This window comes from Perognathus longimembris, chromosome 9, assembly GCF_023159225.1.
Source record: "Perognathus longimembris pacificus isolate PPM17 chromosome 9, ASM2315922v1, whole genome shotgun sequence".
NCBI lineage: Eukaryota > Metazoa > Chordata > Mammalia > Rodentia > Heteromyidae > Perognathus > Perognathus longimembris.
Genome location: NC_063169.1, coordinates 29,710,624 through 29,728,343, shown reverse-complemented (window position 1 = coordinate 29,728,343; position 17,720 = coordinate 29,710,624). Strand labels below are relative to the sequence as shown.

Below are 17,720 nucleotides of genomic sequence, written 5' to 3'. Positions count from 1 at the left end.
ACAGTAATAACATACAATCTGTCCTCTCTAACCATGAGTTTCAAATTATGGAGTCAAATAATAACAGACTCAAAATATCTGGAAAAAATAACTGGTGATTGTACTGAATATGTACAAATTTTTTTCCTCAACAATATGAAGTAAGAGCTATCCAATAGTATTTACATGGTATTAGCTAATGGTTAGAGAAGGGAACAGTGGTTTCAAAAAGCCCAATTTGCAGGCAGCCAGTGTGGTGTTCAGGAGAGAAGGGCAAAGACTGCTATAAGGCTGTAGTAATGGGATGGGTGGAAGTGGGCCACTCGGGGCAAGGGAAGTCAAGCTGCTGGGAGAAACACGAGGTGTTCAGCCCCTCCATGGCTTCTGGCTTTTTTGACTGAGAACATGGTGGCGCTTTGAGTCCAAATAGCAAATCTCAGAAGAAAGGAACTTTTAGCATTGAAAGCTTGAGTGTTGTTTAGACATTGGGGCCCTAATGGGCTTGTCCTGGGTTTGCTCACAGGGCCTGCTTATCTCAGGTTTGCATGGTAAAGTGGGGTTTGCATGGTAAAGTGGGGCCTGACTTCAAAGTCTGGCACTTCACTGTCACCTTAAATCAGGTTCCAGAGGCTCGTGTCTGAAAAAAAAAGATTGGTAATTTTTTTTTGTGGGTCATGGGGCTTAAACTCTGGACTTGGGCTTTGTCCCTGAGCATTTCAGCTCAAGGTTCAAACTCTATCACTTTGAGCCACAGCACTACTTTCTGTATTCTGGTATTAATTGGAGATAAGAGTTTCATGGACTTTCTTGCCCAAGCTGGCTTTGAACCATGATTCTCAGATCTCAGCCTCCTGAGTAGCTAGGATTATAGGCATGAGCCACAGGAACCTTGCATTTTTATGGAGAACTAGAAGAATGGCCAGGCACAGTGATACATGCCTGTCTTCTCATAACTTTGAGGCAGAGACAAAAAGATGATCATGAGTTTGAGGCCAGCTGGGAAAACATAGTGAGACTTTGTCTCAAAAACCAAAAGAATAATAGAACCTGTCACTAAAAACAAAGCAACATTAACAATAAGATATTTTCTTCCAAGACAGGTGATATGTACATTTATTTCCTTTTTCTTAGTATAATCTTTTCCTTTTTTTTCTCTTTCATCTCTCCCCCACTGCTCTTGCAGGGGGAAATAAGGGAGGAGGTAACATGTTGAACAAGAAATGTACTCAGTGCCTTACATATGAAACTGTAATCCCACTGTACTTCACTTTGACAATAAAGGGAAAAAATAAATTAAGTAAATAAATAAATTCAGTCCTTGTAAAGAGAATGAGATCACACCAACAATGCCTGAAGCCACCCCTGCCCTCTGCAAAGCTGGGGGGCAGGGAGGAAACGCCGGGACCTGCTGAAGGCCACATGCTCATGTCACCATGAAGTCCTTCTGTGCTAACTGCTGGACTAGAGTGAAGGAAGGGTGGCCCAAAGAGACTGGATCCCACACACAGCAGCAAGCATGGTCAAGTGGAGAGATGCTAGCTCCTGCCCACCGCTCCTTCCCTCCCCAGAAGAATTAGAGGACCACAGCAATCCATGGGAACAGAGAATTTCAGAAACAGACAATTGCAGGAACCCCAGAAAACCATGACCCAGGAGATGCAATGAGGAGGAAGGCCTCTGTTCTCTGCCCACAATGAGTTCAAGTTCTCATTTTCCTAAGCCCTGTTTTATTTTGTTCATTTGGTTTTTGTTTTGTGCTGGTACTGGGGCTTCAATTCAAGGCCCTGTACTCTCTCTTGGCTTTTTTACTCAAGGCTGGCACTCTATTATTTGTGCCAAACCTCTACTTCTGGCTTTTTGCTGGGTAATTGGAGATATGAGTCTCATGCACTTTCCTGCCCCAGTGGTTTCAAACCATGACCCTCAGATCCCAGCCTCCTAATTAGCTAGGATTATAGGTGTGAGCCACTAGTGTCAAAGTCCTGTCAATGGATGATTATATTCTTACAAGTGGTTGAAGGTTTAGATGATTAGCTCTGGAATGTGGGTTTTAAGAGAAAACAGAATTGGAAAAGCTGGGCAGAACTGGTTAAAGGCAGACTCTGAAGCTTCCCTTGATCTGAGGATGGTGAGACAGTGCCTGTGCACTCAGCTGACACCTTTGCTAAGTGGGCAGCCTATGATGTGACTGGCCCGGTCCAGCCTCCAAGGTTTCACAATCAAGTATCTGGAAATCTGGACACCAAGACTTGGGTCTGCCTCACAGAGCCCAGCCAGTTTCAGGAGCTACTGAGTTACTATAATATTTTTAAGAATGCTTTTATTGACAATTCCAGGGTGCCTAATTCTTTTTTTCTCTTTTTCCTTTTATCTAGGCACTGGGAAACCATGAATTTGATAATGGTGTAGAAGGGCTGATCAATCCACTGCTCAAAAAGGCCAACTTCCCGATTCTGAGTGCAAACATTAAGGCAAAGGGGTCCCTAGCATCTCAAATATCGGGACTGTATTTACCATACAAGATTCTTTATCTTGGTGGTGAAGCTGTGGGAATTGTAGGATATACCTCAAAAGAAACCCCTTCTCTCTCCAATCCAGGTATATTTCACTTTTTATAGCACTCATGACTTGAAAATAAATGCATTAGGTCAGGGATTGGCATTATTTTTATGGTCCTAGGAAAAAGAAGGGATAGCTAGGGAAATGGTGCACTTAGCTTGACACTGATAAAACTAATCTGATGGATTCTGTGTTGTTCTAACTTACTACTAGCTAAAGACCTTACCTCTCTGCTCAGTGAATTTCTTCATTGACATAAACAGCATCTTTTTACTTCATTCAGTGCATTCAAACTGCAAGTGTAGCCCATCTCTGGCTGTCCCCATACATCTCAGCTGCTTGCACAGTCCAGTTGTTCCAGTCTTTGTGATCTATATAACATGTACTTCTAGTATTTAATTCATTATAGATAGGTAATAAAATTCTTGAATATATCACACTTGTTTGTTTGTTTCCACTCAAGGCTGGTGTTCCAGCCATACTGGCATTTTCAGCTTTTTTGTTGACTTATTGAAGATGAGTCTCTCAGATTTGTCTACCCCAACTGGCTTTAAACCAGGATCCCCAGATCTCAGCCTCTTGCGTAGCTAGGATTAGAAGTGAGATCTGGGGCTGGGATATAGCTCAGTGGCAAAGTGCTTGCCTAGCAAGTGCAATGTCCTGGGTTCAATCCCCAGTAAAAAAAAAAAAAAAAAAGAAGAAGTGAGATCTAGGTATGAGCCCCTGGCTCCTCTCATCTTTCCATCCTGTGGAGTTCTAATATATTAGGAGAATACACTCCTTTGTCCTCAGAGTTATTTCTCTGAAATTTTGTCTTCCTTCTCACCCGACTAAGAGGATGCTCTCATTTTCTCAACTCATTTGTTCCTCTGAAGGCCTGTCTGTTTGCTAGGCACTATGTGTTTTTAATAGGCTTGCTGCTTTTTGGAAACAGAATTTTTCAAACAAATTAATAGATGCTTGCATCTTGTGAAGGAGGGCTGCTCTGTAGCAGAGGTTAGGTAGCATTTCTCTCACTTTCCTAAAATCTTGAAGGGGTAAAATTTGTTAAGCACATCATCCAAGGTCTGCTTGCTGACAGTTCTGTTTTTGCTTGTTTTGTGTGCTAGTACTAGGGCTTAAATTGCTTGGCTTTTTCCACTCAAAGCTGGTGTTCTACCATGTAAGCCACAGTTCTACTTCCTGCTTGCTGGCAGTCTTAGGTTGGAAGAATGATTGTCTCAAGTTTCCAAACAAAGCCTTGAAGTTGGTAGTGCTGTTTGCACATCAAACTTATAAGCTGAGGCCTTTTCTGTATGGGTATTACAGAAGTCTAAATATAAAAGGAGATAAAAACAAGCCATAGCTGAAGTCTTCTTGTAGTTTGGAATTCAGTCCAAGCAAAATGTTAACTGTAATCTAACCAGGAACTGGTGGCTCACACCTGTAATCTACCTACTCGGGGCTGAGAGCTGCAGATCAATCATGGTTTGAAGCTAGCCCAGGCAGACAAATCAAAGAGATTCTTATCTCCAGTTAACCAGCACAAAGCAGGAAGTTGAGTGTGGCTCAAGTGATAGAGCACCAGCTTTGAGTAGAAAAAAAAAGCCAAGCAAAAGTGAGAGGCCCTGAGTTCTAGCCAGGGAGGGAGGGAAGGAGGGAGGGAGGGAGGGAGGGAGGGAGGGAGGGAGGGAGGGAGGAGGGAGGGAGGGAGGGAGAGAGAAGTTATCTACAGTCTTCAACTAATTCAATATTAATTGAATGATTTAAGTTCCTTTTGATTTTGTAGGGATTTTGTATTTTGATATATTTTGATCTTAGTATTTGAAGATCTCTAATAAGGTGTTTATAATGCTGATAAGCAATATAATAAAATTACTGTTACTGTCCGTTTTATTTATTTTATACCTTAGGCACGAGCTTAGTGTTTGAAGATGAAATCACTGCACTGCAACTTGAAGTAGATAAGCTAAAAACTCTAAATGTGAATAAAATTATTGCACTGGGACATTCTGGATTTGAAATGGATAAACTCATCGCACAGAAAGTGAAGGGTGTGGACCTGGTGGTGGGAGGACACTCCAACACATTTCTTTACACAGGTAATTGCTTCAAAAGAATGACATTGGCCACAATGTGTGCAGAGGTTACATTGTTTCTCTTGTTTTTCTAACTGCTGTAATTGCCCTTGCTACCAAGTGTTTAATCTATATTGTTTAATCTATTGTATCTATGTCATTCATATTGAATGGGAATGCCTGTAATCTTCCTTAGAGGCATTACTAAGAACATATTTATTTCAATATTATAAGCCAGTTCTGCTTATATACAGAACTTATATTCATTCATAAGTGAAAAAGCTTACTAAGCCCCTTCAAGTTTGTTTATGACAGATTCATATTGAAAAGCAGCATGTCATCTAAAAAGATTTTTAAACATAAACAAAGTAATGTGAATAGGGCCTTCAAAGATCAAGATGACAGGACTTTTTTGTCTGTTTCTATTTTGTGCCAGTACTGGGGCTTATACCCAGGGCCTGGGTTGGTGACCTCTAGCCTTTTCTGTTCAAGATACCATAGTGTTCTGCCATTGGATTCACAGCTCCACTTCCCAGTTTTTGGTAGATAGTTGGAAATATAAGTGTTACCAACATTCCTGCCCACACTGGCTTTGAACTTTGATCCTCATATCTCAGCCTCCTGAGTAGCTGGGATTACAGACATGAGCCTCTGGAACCTGATTTAAGGTGACAGTGAAGTGCCAGACTTTGAAGTCAGGCCCCACTTTACCATGTGAACCCCACTTTACCACGCAAACCTGAGATAAGCAGGCCCTGTGAGCAAACCCAGGACAAGCCCATTAGGGCCCAGTCGGTCTAACCACTGGAAATGCTTAACTCTGACTGCCCCCAGAATGCCTTGAGCCCTGAGCCAATCAGATTTGTACCTGTGTCCTAATCTTGCTTGCTTGAACACCTGATTGTTTTAACTTTGTTTTTTGCCTTTATAAGCCCTGTATAATCGCAGCTTGGGGCTTCCTCCTAACCTCTGCTATGTCAGTGGGTAGGACAAGGCCCGAGTTGCACCTCGCTTTAATAAAGCCTTGCCTTGCTTTTGCATTTCGGAACATCTGAGTCTCGGTGGCCTTCTTGGTGGTCATCTTGCGACTTGGCACAATATTTGGGGTTTCATCCAGCATCGCCCCAGAGACCCCCGAGATCCCAGACTCCGAAGGTAAGGAAACAGTGCTGTTCATTTGTTTATTTGTCTTGTCCTGTAATTTGTCTGCTTGTCTGTCTGTTTTGCTTTTGCTTATTTCTTAAAGGGGTTCTTTAAGGGGTTGTCGAAGCGGATGCGCTTACTTGGCAATCCCGCGGAGACTGGGGGATGCCCCAGACTCTGAGTCCACTAGGGTCCACTCCTCCTGCACCCTTGCGGGAGGTTGTGGGCCAACTTAGGTCTGCTCCTGCTGCTTCTAGCTTGCAGGAGGAGGCTTGTGGGCCAACCTAGGAGATCTCCAACTCATAGCTTCTTGTTCTCAGGCCTGTGTGTTGTATTGTTTGTTTTTTTTGTAGCCGTTTGAACTAAACATCTGATCAGAGCTATGGGTAACGTTCTATCTTGGGGACCTCCATCTAGCCCCCTAGATTTGACCCTAGCTCACTGGAGGGAGGTCAAGGAGATAGCTCAGAACTGAGGTGTGGCCCATAAGGAGGAAAATCACCCTGTGCAAGTCAGAATGGCCCATCCTTGAGGCTAATTGGCCACCTGAGGGGAGCTTTGAATCGACGCCCCTCATTTAGGCTATCTAGACCAGATTCCTTATATAGACACCTGGAGGGAACTAGTTGACAGGGACACTCCAGCTTGGGTTCCGCCTTTCTTAAAATGTTTCAGCTGTGCCCTCTGCTCTGGAGTGTCCCGACCAGTCCTGGCGCCGGCAGCCCAGGGCATGGAGGCGTCAGCCCCTAGTCCTGACCCGCAGCCTCCACCGACAGGGGCAGACATGAAGCCAGCCCAAACCAACCGCAGGCAGTGGGGAGTGACCCCACCCCGCAGCGCCGTCGTCTGTGTTTGTAAATCTAACAGTCTCTTTTGTGTCAAACCTGCATGAGACGTACAGGCGACAGCTCACAATCAGTGTGAGTGTCTGCAAAAAAGAACTCTGGGGGGACCCCCACCCAACCTTCTTAAGCAGACTAAAAATGTTTTACTAAAACTATCAAGCCCTGGAAAATGAGGCTGGAGAATGCTAAAAATCATTTGTTAAAGGTTTTTGTCTTAAAATTTGGGTGTTACAGGAGTAAGATTGACAAAATACCTCTTGCCACTGGAAAATGTACGGCCGATGCTTATTATGCGTGCTTGAAGATCTTTTGAATATGTATGTGTGTGTGCATGTGTGAGTGTGAACATGTTCAAGACTGTTAGTATGATGTAAAATTGAGTGAGTTTAGGTTTAAATTGAAATGGTCATCAAGTTTGGGCATTACCAAATGCTTTAAAGGATTATTGCATTGTTTTAAAGAGGAACTATAGTTAAAAAATCAGAGCTAAGTGTCAGAAATTTGGATTTAAAAGGATATATATATTAAACTAATGGGGATATAAGTAAACTCTCATTAACTCTATGTATGTAGGAAAAAATGCCAAAATGGGCCAATTTTTCTCACTAATATATTGGAAAGCTGAATGGATAAGTATTTCTAACTGTAATTCTTGCATTAAGGAAAAATTGTCATTTGAGTTCAAAGGTCTTCATGCCATGCAGTAACTGGGACTGAAGAAAAAAAAAAAAAAAGAGGCTCTTTTGAAACAAGCAGTCCGTAGGCAAAGGGCGGCACCTGGTTTCAGAATGCCTGTGAGCTTCAGTTTTTCCAATGCAGATAAAAGCTAAAGTGTTCTGTTAGTGTTAAAAAGGCTTTGGAAATCAAGAATACATTTCTAGATAAGAAATTTGGAAGTAAAATTGTCCTAACTAATTATTGCAAAGTGAGAAAAGGAGAATTATGGCTACCAATATGTTTAATTGCCATTCCAGCTTCTTTGTAGGTTTTTTGTAACAGTTTCCAGCAGGCCCACAGAGAAGCACAGGTGATTCCTACAAGTTTGTCAAGATCTAATACTGGCCCTTAATAAGTTCCAGGTAAGAGCATGCTTAAAAACTACTTCTGTGTGGACCACCTTGTTGCTTTAATTGGAGTAAAGTGGCCTCTTGTAAGACTCACTGATGATCTGAAATCTGCGGTTTGAAGCCAGCCCGGGCAGAGAAAGGTCCCTGTGAGAGCCAGCAGAGTGCTGGGAACGGAGTTGTGTGCAGCTCAAAGTGGTAGGGTGCTAGTCTTGAGCTGGAGAGCTGGGGGACAGCGCTCAGGCCCTAAGTCCAAGTTCAGTGGAAAGTCACTCCTCCTGGGACAAAAGTGATGGAGCATCCAGAGGCAGTAAGCCACTGCTTGGATGGCAGAGATGGTGTCAGATCCTAGAGTCACTCATGTTTGGCCTTTCAAAAGTTAATCAAAGCCGGGAAGTCCTAGAAGAATAGTTCGTAAGCATGCCTTACTAATGCCCATGTCTGTCTACTGGGCAGGAACTTGCCAGTCATCTGTGATAGTGGTTAGTAAGGGTAAGTTTGTCAAATGAGAGGATAGTTTAAAATCTCAACCCCCCGCATATACTCAAAGCTCTGACTGGCAGTGAGAATTTTAAGCTGATACATCTGTTCAGGATAGAAAGCTTGTAGACCTGAGATTGTGTCCTTATTGAGATCTATTAAAAGCCTGCAAAGGTAATTTTTGTAGATCATCAGAGATCAGTTCCCCAGCCAGTCAGGAAAATGCTTTTACAAACTAGAATGTTAAAAGGCACAAATTTGTAAACCTGAAGTCACCCATCTGGGCTTCATATTGAAAGAGGGCAAGCGTTGGCTGTCAGATGTATGTAAAGAGACTGTGCTGAAAATCCCTGTGCCTAAGTCAGCCAGACAAGTCAGAGTTCCTGGGAACAGCGGGCTTTTGCCGGCTGTGGATACCTGGGTTCGCTGAGATGGCCAAGCCTCTATATGAAGCCACCAAAAACCTCCCAGAATTTCATTGGACTGAGCAGATGCAAACAAGGAGACCAACTTATTGAAGATATTGTTAAAAATTGCAAGGCCTGTCAGCTCACCAATGGCCTCAATCAACAAGTTACTAAAGGAGCTCACCTCCATGGGGATAGGCCAAGTGTGTATTGGGAAGTAGATTTCACAGAAATTAAACCTGGAAAATTTGGATACAAATATTTGCTAGTTTTTGTAGACACCTTTTCAGGATGGGTTGAAGCCTATCCAACAAAGCATGAGACTGCGAATGTAGTGGCTCAGAAGATCCTGGAAGAAATCCTACCCAGGTATGGCTTCCCATTCACCATTGGGTCAGACAACAGACCGGCCTTCGTCTCAAAAGTAAGTCAGGGAATAGCCGCTGCACTGGGGACGGATTGGAAATTGCATTGTGCTTATAGACCCCAGAGTTCAGGACAGGTAGAAAGAATGAATCGGACTCTAAAAGAGACCTTGACTAAATTGGCCTTAGAGACTGGCGCAGACTGGGTGTCACTCCTTCCTTTTGGTCTGCTTAGAGTAAGAAATTCTCCCTATCAGCTTGGCTTTACTCTTTTTGAAATAATGTACGGGTACCCCCCGCCATTATCCCTAGCCTTCAGACTGAATTGCTTGCTGATTTGGATGATGCTGAATTCTTGTGTAAACTTGATTATTTGCAGCTCGTGCACAAGAATATGTGACCCCAACTTAAGGCATTATATGATTCTGCTTCTGCCCCTACCCCCCATTTGTTCAGACCAGGGGACTGGGTTTTCGTCCGAAGGCATAACCCCAAATCCTTAGAACCACTGTGGAAGGGACCCTATACGGCATCGCCACTTGGGTTCATTGCTTCCACGCCAGGCCAGCTGACCCCTTTGCCCTGGACAACGACTACCGTAATGGAACATCACGCTTTGCCTTCACCTCAAGAAAAGAAAGTTAGGGCTGGGGATATGGCCTAGTGGCAAGAGAGCTTGTCTCTTATACATGAGGCCCTGGGTTCAATTCCCCAGCACCACATATACAGAAAATGGCCAGAAGTGGCGCTGTGGCTCAAGTGGCAGAGTGCTAGCCTTGAGCAAAAGGAAGCCAGGGACAGTGCTCAGTTCCTGAGTTCAAGGCCCAGGACTGGCCAAAAAAAAAAAAAGAAAGAAAAGAAAGTTAGACTGAATATTGTTATAAATTTCTTTTTGCCTTCTTTCCTTGCTACCCTGGCTAATGTTGATGTTAACCCTCACCGGCCTTTCCAATTATTTTGGCAGCTCACTCCAAAGTGGGGTGATCCCCTTGTTTTAGCAATTAAGGAAGCCCCCTTAGGAACCTGGTGGCCAGACTTACTTTTGTGATCTGGCCACAGGCAAGTGGGATGTGCCAGATCACTTGGACCCGAACCTCAATAAGCGACTTCCCGAGTGTGATGAGCAGGAGTCCTGTCCAGTTTGATGTATGCAGTCCCTTGGTAAAGTAGACTAAGGTTATAGGTTCCTGGCTAGGTAAGGTCAACGCCCCTGAGTCAGCCTGAAGAAGTTACAGAAGATGGATGATCTTCACCCATCAACCCCCCTTTAAAACTGAGGGACCAGAGTTGTTTTTGGGAAGATGAGGCAGGATAAACTAGAGGCATGCAAAACAGAGGTACAGAGACTGTACTTCTGAGAAATGGTGACAGATGCTTTGGTTACTACTTTGGGCCCTATTGGCCCATGCCTTATCTTTATATCATCCCCTAGACATGCAAGCCATTGAAATGGACAGAATGGAGCCATGATTGGCTCCCAAGGTACCAGAGCGAAAAAGGGGGAAATGAAGTGCCAGACTTTGAAGTCAGGCCCCACTTTACCACGCGAACCCCACTTTACCACGTGAACCTGAGATAAGCAGGCCCTGTGAGCAAACCCAGGACAAGCCCATTAGGGCCTAGTCGGTCTAGAACTCTAACCACTGGGAATGCTTAACTCTGACTGCCCCCAGAATGCCTTGAGCCCTGAGCCAATCAGATTTGTACCTGTGTCCTAATCTTGCTTGCTTGAACACCTGATTGTTGTAACTTTGTTTTTTGCCTTTATAAGCCCTGTGTAATCACAGCTCGGGGCTTCCTCCTAACCTCTGCTGTGTCAGTGGGTAGGACAAGGCCCGAGTTGCACCTCGCTTGAATAAAGCCTTGCCTTGCTTTTGCATTTCGGAACATCTGAGTCTCGGTGGCCTTCTTGGTGGTCGTCTTGCGATTTGGCACAACAACAGGACTTGATCTGTAGCTTGCACAGGTAGCAGAAGCTGGACCTTCTTATGTGGACTTTACAAGAACATCTGTGGTTTTTTCTTTTTTATTGTTGTTGTTATTATCGTTGTTGTTTTGCTGGTCATGGGGCTTGAACTCAGGGTCTGAGCACTGTCTCTGAACTTCTTTTGCTCCAGGCTATAGCTCTACCACTTGAACCACAGCACCATTTCTGGCTTTTTTCTGAGTAGTTTATTGAAGAGTCTCACAGATTTTCCTGGCCAGGCTGGCTTTGAACCATAATCCTCAGATCTCAGCCTCCTGAATAGCTAGGATTACAAGAATGACCCACTAGTGCCTAGTTGACCATCAGTTTTTATAAGTCCATCTATTGTTATAAAACAATAGTCACTTTAAGTAGTAGGGAATACCCAGAAATGTTCAAAAGCAGTCTTCACTAAGAAAGTGATTTTTTTAATTTTCTTCATAGCATTAAAAAAATTATTGTTATTATAGAGGTGATATACAGAGGGATTACAATTACATGAGTCAGGTAATGTATATAATTACTTTTTTACACTGTCTTCTGTTCCCAGTCCCCTCCCTCCTGTCTCCACCCATAAGTTGTATGATTCACTTTCATCAGTGTCCAGTGAGCTCCACTGCTGCACTTTTTCACCCTTTTTCCTTCAAGTTCTATGCCCTCCCCTCTACCCTCCCAAGGATATACATATGAATAGACCATAGGTAAAGTGAAGAAGACAAAATCATCAAAAACTAAAACTAAAAAAGTGGTCTCTTGTTTCTATATCTTGGAGTTTGTTTATGTGTGTGTGTGTGTGTGTGTATACATATATATTTTATACAAATATAAAGAGGTACTTAGGCATTGTGCCTTTGAGTTTCTCTCCTAAGAGTATTCTCTTTTGGTCTCACTGCGTGTGAGTATCTAGAATCCTGTATAACTGATCATATGTCAGTGTATTTTAGATCTAATTTCCACATATAAGAGAGAATATGTACCATGTGTCTCTCTGAGCTTTTCTTACCTCGCTTAACATGATTTATTCTAGGTCCATCCATTTCCCTACAAATGATATTTTTATTACTTTTAATGGCTATGAAAAATTCTACTTTGTATAGGTACCACATTTGGGATCCACTCATCTATTTCAGGGCATCGGAGTTGTTTCCATATCTTGGTTATTGTGACCAGCACAATGAACAGGGATGTGCAAGTGTCCCTATCATATCCTGGTTCATGATGTTCAGGGTAGAGGCCCAGGAGTGGTGTGGCTGGGTTGTAGGGAAGGTTTATGTTTGTTTTTTGTTTTGTTTTATTTTTGCCAGTCCTGGGGCTTAAACTCAGGGCCTGTGCACTGTCCCTGGCTTCTTTTTGCTCAATGCTAGCACTCTACCAATGTGCCACTTGAGCCAATGTGCCACTTCTGGCTTTTTCTATATATGTGGTGCTGAGGAATGGAAACCAGGGCTTCATGTATGCAAGACAAACACTTTACCACTAGGCCACATTCCCAGCCCCTATGTTTAGTTTTTTTTGAGGAACCTTCAGATTGCTATCCAGAGTGGGTCTACTAGTTTACATTCCCATTAACCATGCAGTAGTTTCTTTTTCCCCACACTCCTGCCAACATTTGCTGTAGCTCAAATTTGAAATGTTGACCAATCTAACTGGGGTGAGATGGAATCTCAGAGTTGTTTAGATTTGCATTTCCTTTATGGCCAGGGAAGTGATGAACATTTTTTCATGTGTTTCTTTGCCATTCTTACCTTGTCCTCTGAGAAGTTTCTCATTAGCTTCCTTGCCCATTTAGTGACTGGCTTATTAGATTTGGAGGAAGTCAATTTCTTGAGCTCCTTGTATATGTTGCTTATTAGACCTTTGTTCTGATACATTGCTGGTAAAGATCTTCTTCCCGTTTGTTGGCTGTCTTTCTAGTTTAAGAACTATGTCCTTAGCTGTGCAGAAACTTTTTATTTTGATGTAGTCATACCTGTCAAATAGTTCTCCTATCTGTTGTGCATCTGGGACTCTTTTTTTTTTTTTTTTGCCAGTCCTGGGCCTTGGACTCAGGGCCTCAGCATTGTCCCTGGCTTCTTCCCGCTCAAGGCTAACACTCTGCCAACTGAGCCACAGTGCCCCTTCTGGCCGTTTTCCATATATGTGGTGCTGGGGAATCGAACCGAGAGCTTCATATGTAGGAGGCAAGCACTCTTGCCACTAGGCCATATTCCCAGCCCCCTGGGACTCTTTTTAACAAATTTATACCTATACCTGTATGTGCTAACGTTTCTTCTACTGTCTTGCAGTAGTTCCAAAGTTTTGTATCTGAAGGTCTTTGATTTGCTTTGAATTGAATATTAGTGCATAGTGATAGACAGGGATCAATTTTTGTTTTCTGCATCTTCATAGCACTTTTGAGATTTTATCTTTGCAACTAGAAAATGAGATACAACTTATAAAAAGAAAAGAGGCTGGAAGTATGTCTCAGATACTAGAGTGCTTATGTACCAAGCACAATGCCCTCAGTTCAAACTCCACTGCCCTCCCAAAAGAAAGAAAGAGGAAATGGAAAAGAAAGGCAACAATGAGTCAGAAGTTCTCATTCCTAATTCACTTGAATGACCTTGAGTGGGTCACTTAACCTCTCTAAACCTGTTAGCTTAGCTCCAAAATAGAGATGCTATATTTCAAAGTGTGGCATTGTGAAACTTAATGAGATGGTGGGTGTGAGAACCCTATGTAAACTGCAAATAGCTATAGGCTGCTCATACATACATATATATTTATGTATATATATATGTATATTGCTCAAAGTTGTGAGTCACAAAACTGTCCTTTCACCTAAGAAAATGATACCAGTATTAATGTATACTAATTAAACTCTCTCACTGGTATTTTAGCCATTGGTGGTCACAAGTTAAAGAACAATTTCAAACAGAGTTTATACTCATTAGTGATTGTAAAATGAATTTGGTGGGCGATAGGCAGTAGGATTTTTTATTTTTTTAACAGAGTAGTAAATTAGATTAGTCACTCATATTGCTTCATCATGAGAATAAATACCGTTTCATGGGGAGAAAAAAGATGGATATAAAATGGTGAGAATGGCCCTGGCACATAGCAGCCAACAAACAAGTTCAGTGAGGAGGAGGACAGATGGTAAATTGGGTAATGGTGTGATCAAACATCTGAGAGCCGCTTTTCCAACTCTGGGAGCATTAAATTCACAGAGTGAGCCAAAATCAGGACAAATTGAAGATCAGTAGGCAGGTAAACTCTGTGGTCCTTCTGACCCTGCCACTAGTGAATGGTGGAATCATCTGTGTGCCTGAGTCCCTGATCTGTAGAATATGGGCAGTAACAAGATTATTCTCCTCTGAGCTGCTCCTGCCAATAGCAGGTGAGCACTGCCATGCCTCAAGCTGAGGAGTGGAGCCTACGTGACATCAGAGAACCATGCGTGCAGCATGGTAGGAAGGAGACTGTGTCCAGACTGTCTGACCCCACAGGTCACCCTCTTGGCTGAGTGCTGTACCACTGACCTATCGACTGTGGTTCGAGGATCTGTCATTCTTTCCGTCACACCACACCCAGCCTTTCCCTCCCCTAATGCCTAGATTACAGTCTAGCAGCCTTCTTCTCTGCCATCTTCTCTCTCCTCTCCATTTCTGCTCATCTTCCAAAATTAGTTTTTCTAAGAATCTGAGGGTTTTTCCAGGCTTTGGTGGTTCACACCTTTAATCAAATCTCAGGATACTGAGAATTGAGGCTCACAATTTGACGCCAGCCCACAAAGGAAAGAGCATGAGAGTCTTAGCTCTGATTAACCACCAGAAAGCCCAGAGTGGCAGAGTTTCAGCCTTGAGTGAAAAAGCCAAAGGACAATGCCCAGGCCCTGAGTTCAACCTCCAAGTACCAGCACAAAAATAAATAAATACATTCATAAATGTAGGTAATGCGTAGATGTATTTAAATGCCCTTTGTTTTAGTCTTTTTAATTTTGTGGGGGGCGGGGGGTTGCCATTGCCATCACAAAATAGTTAAAGCTGAGTAGTTTACAAGTAAAAGTGGTTTATTGGCTCACAGTTTGGCTTGTAAGGATAAGTGACAGTGCTGGCTTCCTAGTAACTGTCCCAGCCAAAGAAGTTTTGCAACACAGGATGAAATAAATCTTTGAGAATAAGGTCATAGTTTACTTATCTGTAAATCTGGGAGTTGATAATTACACTGTCTTAGAAAAGTGAGCTAAGTCTCACTCATTTATTTCACATTTCATAATGGCTTACCAAGGTTAAACTTGCTCATGAAAAGCTATTTTGGCACTTGTTTTGAGGAGTGAACTGAATAATTAAAGGTAATTATAGGACACTCTAAGGGCTAGGGGCCTACCTGTCTATCTAAATTTTTTCAACCTTTAAAATAAACACTAAATCATTCTGTGGAGTTCACATGAAATTAAATTTTAAGTCTGCTCAACATGATTAGTTAATAATAAAGTCTCTCTCTCTCTGTGTATGTGTGTGTGTGCTTTTCTAAAGAAAATGCTTTTTAATCATGCTTTTTTATAATGCTTTTTCTAAAGTAGTTAAAGCCTAGAATCATGAAGAAGAGGAAATCATATTACTGCCCTCACAGAAGAGAGTAATAAAGGAAGGGCAGGTTGAAACCTGAAGCAAGTATGTCAGAGGCCTCTGCATGCTTCCCTCCTTTTTTTTCTTCCAGTTCTGGGATTTTAGCTCAGAACTTGGGTACTGTTCATAAACCTTTTTTTGCTGGAGGCTAGCGCTCTACCACTAGAGCCAGCTCAACTTCCAGCTTTTTTTTTTTTTGGTAGTGTATTATTGCTAAAAGACTCATGGACTTTTCTGCCCCAGATGGCTCCAAACCACGATCCTCAGATCTCAGCCATCTGAGTAGCTAGAGTTACAAGCATGAGCCACTTGTACCTGGCTCTTTCTAATTCTTGAAAGGACTCGTAAGACTCCTTCTGTTTTCCCTCCAGGATTTTTAACTGAAGTTTTAGTTTTTTGTGTCAGTCTGGTGAGCTGTGACCTTGGGTAAGTGTAGACATCCATTTTGTACCTGCATTTAAGGGTTATTATTCTGTGATTCTTCTAATCTAATATCTTGTTCCCTAGTGAACCATCCGTAGGTAGAGCCTGATTTATGCATTTGAGGAAATATATTTTTCTGGTAGAACAACCTACAATTTCCCTAGGATCTTGAAGAGAACTTAATGACCCCTGGAATCCACAGAAGCTCCCCTTTTACCACTGTCACAGTGGGCCCCCAGCACCATTCCCCACACGCAGTGTTCAGCATCCAATTTCCTATCTACTTCATGCCACCTCTGCTCTGCATCCCAGCTGGGTGTCTGTGGGAATGACTGACTCAGCATTCACCTTGATCACCTCTCCTCAGTGCCTGTCAGTGGCCACTCCATTTCAGCAATGTCAGTTCTAGCCAAGAGCTGAGCCTCCGTCACCCTCAAATCACTCCAACTCTGCTCCTTGGCTCTTGTCACAGACTTCTTATTCCCAGAGCTTATTCCCAACCTGCATTTTTTTCAGAGCTGGCCTTCAGCATGAGTGAAGCCTCAGGTTAAAACCAGGATTTTAGACCCCAGGTCCAAAGGCCAGGAGTCCCAAGTTAGGTCCAGCCACTCTCTCCCATATGCCACATAAAAAGACATGGTGAAGGGCAGAGAAAGGAGATTTATTACATGGCAGCCATGGGAAGGTAGCACTTCACTATATCTTCAGCTGTCTTCTGAGGTATAGATGTTGGCTTCGGGCTAAGTAGGGAGAATTGGGAGTAGGGAGTGAGAAGGGCAGGCATAGTGAAAAACACAGTCCTAAAATCACAGCCTGGTTGACCATTAGCTCAGACTTTATCCTTGGAGGGTTTCTGGAGAAGCTGTTATTACTCTATTCCTGAACAGAACTGGAATAAGATTGTCTCTTGTTTTTGGCTGATTGCTTTAAGATGGTAAGAGATGACAGTTGCTTGTTTGAGGGTCAGTTTGCCTTCCACACGCGATGGTTTATCTATCTGAATCTTCTCTCTTCTTCTGAAAACAAGATGATTACAAATGAAGGGCAGCAGGGAATGGCCCAGGTGGAAGAGCACCGATATTTGTGAAAGTTTTACTTAATTCACAGTACCCAGCCAAAGCATCCTTCAAGTGACCTCTTACAAAGACTCTTTAGCTCTCTACTTCAGCAGCTTTGGCTGGATGCTACCCAGTACAACTCCTTTAAAACATTTTTTTTGGTGGTAGTGGTGTTGGTCCTAGGGCTTGAACTCAGGGCCTGGGTGTGGTCCCTGAGCTCTTTTGCTCCAGGGTAGGGTAGTGCTCTACCATTTTGAGCCACAGTGTCATTTCTGGCTTTTAAGTGGTTAATTGGAGATCAGAGTCTCACAGGGACTTTTCTGCCCTGGCAGGCTTTGAATTGTAACCCTCAGATCTCAGCCTCCTGCGTAGTTAGGATTAAAGGCATGAGACACTGGCACCTGGCTAAAACAGTCTTTATTTGATTTATCAGGGTTCTTTTAAATTAATTGCATCATTTTCATTAGGATTGTTTCTGAATTTAGGCACACATTTTATTTATTTATTTATTTATTTATTTATTTAGTCTATCCTGGGGCTTGAACTCAGGGCCTTAGCACTGTCCCTGGCTTCTTTTTGCTCAAGGCTAGCACTCTGCCACTTGAGCCACAGTGCCACTTCTGGCTGTTTTCTATTTATTTGGGGCTGGGGAATTGAACCCAGGGCTTCATGTATATGAGGCAAGCACTCTTGCCACTAGGCCATATTCCCAGTCCTTTGGCACACATTTTGTTGGTTGGTTGATTGGTTGGTTTCGTACCAGT

At 42.9% G+C, this 17,720-nt stretch overlaps 1 protein-coding gene across 1 annotated transcript in view; it reads left to right on the top strand.

Annotated features, from left to right (window-relative positions):
* Nt5e (5'-nucleotidase ecto) overlaps nt 1–17,720 on the top strand; it is a 77,938-nt gene that overhangs the window by 32,866 nt on the left and 27,352 nt on the right. The window contains 2 exon segments of the mRNA XM_048354528.1: nt 2,355–2,577; nt 4,431–4,619. Coding sequence (XP_048210485.1) covers nt 2,355–2,577; nt 4,431–4,619 — 412 coding nt within the window.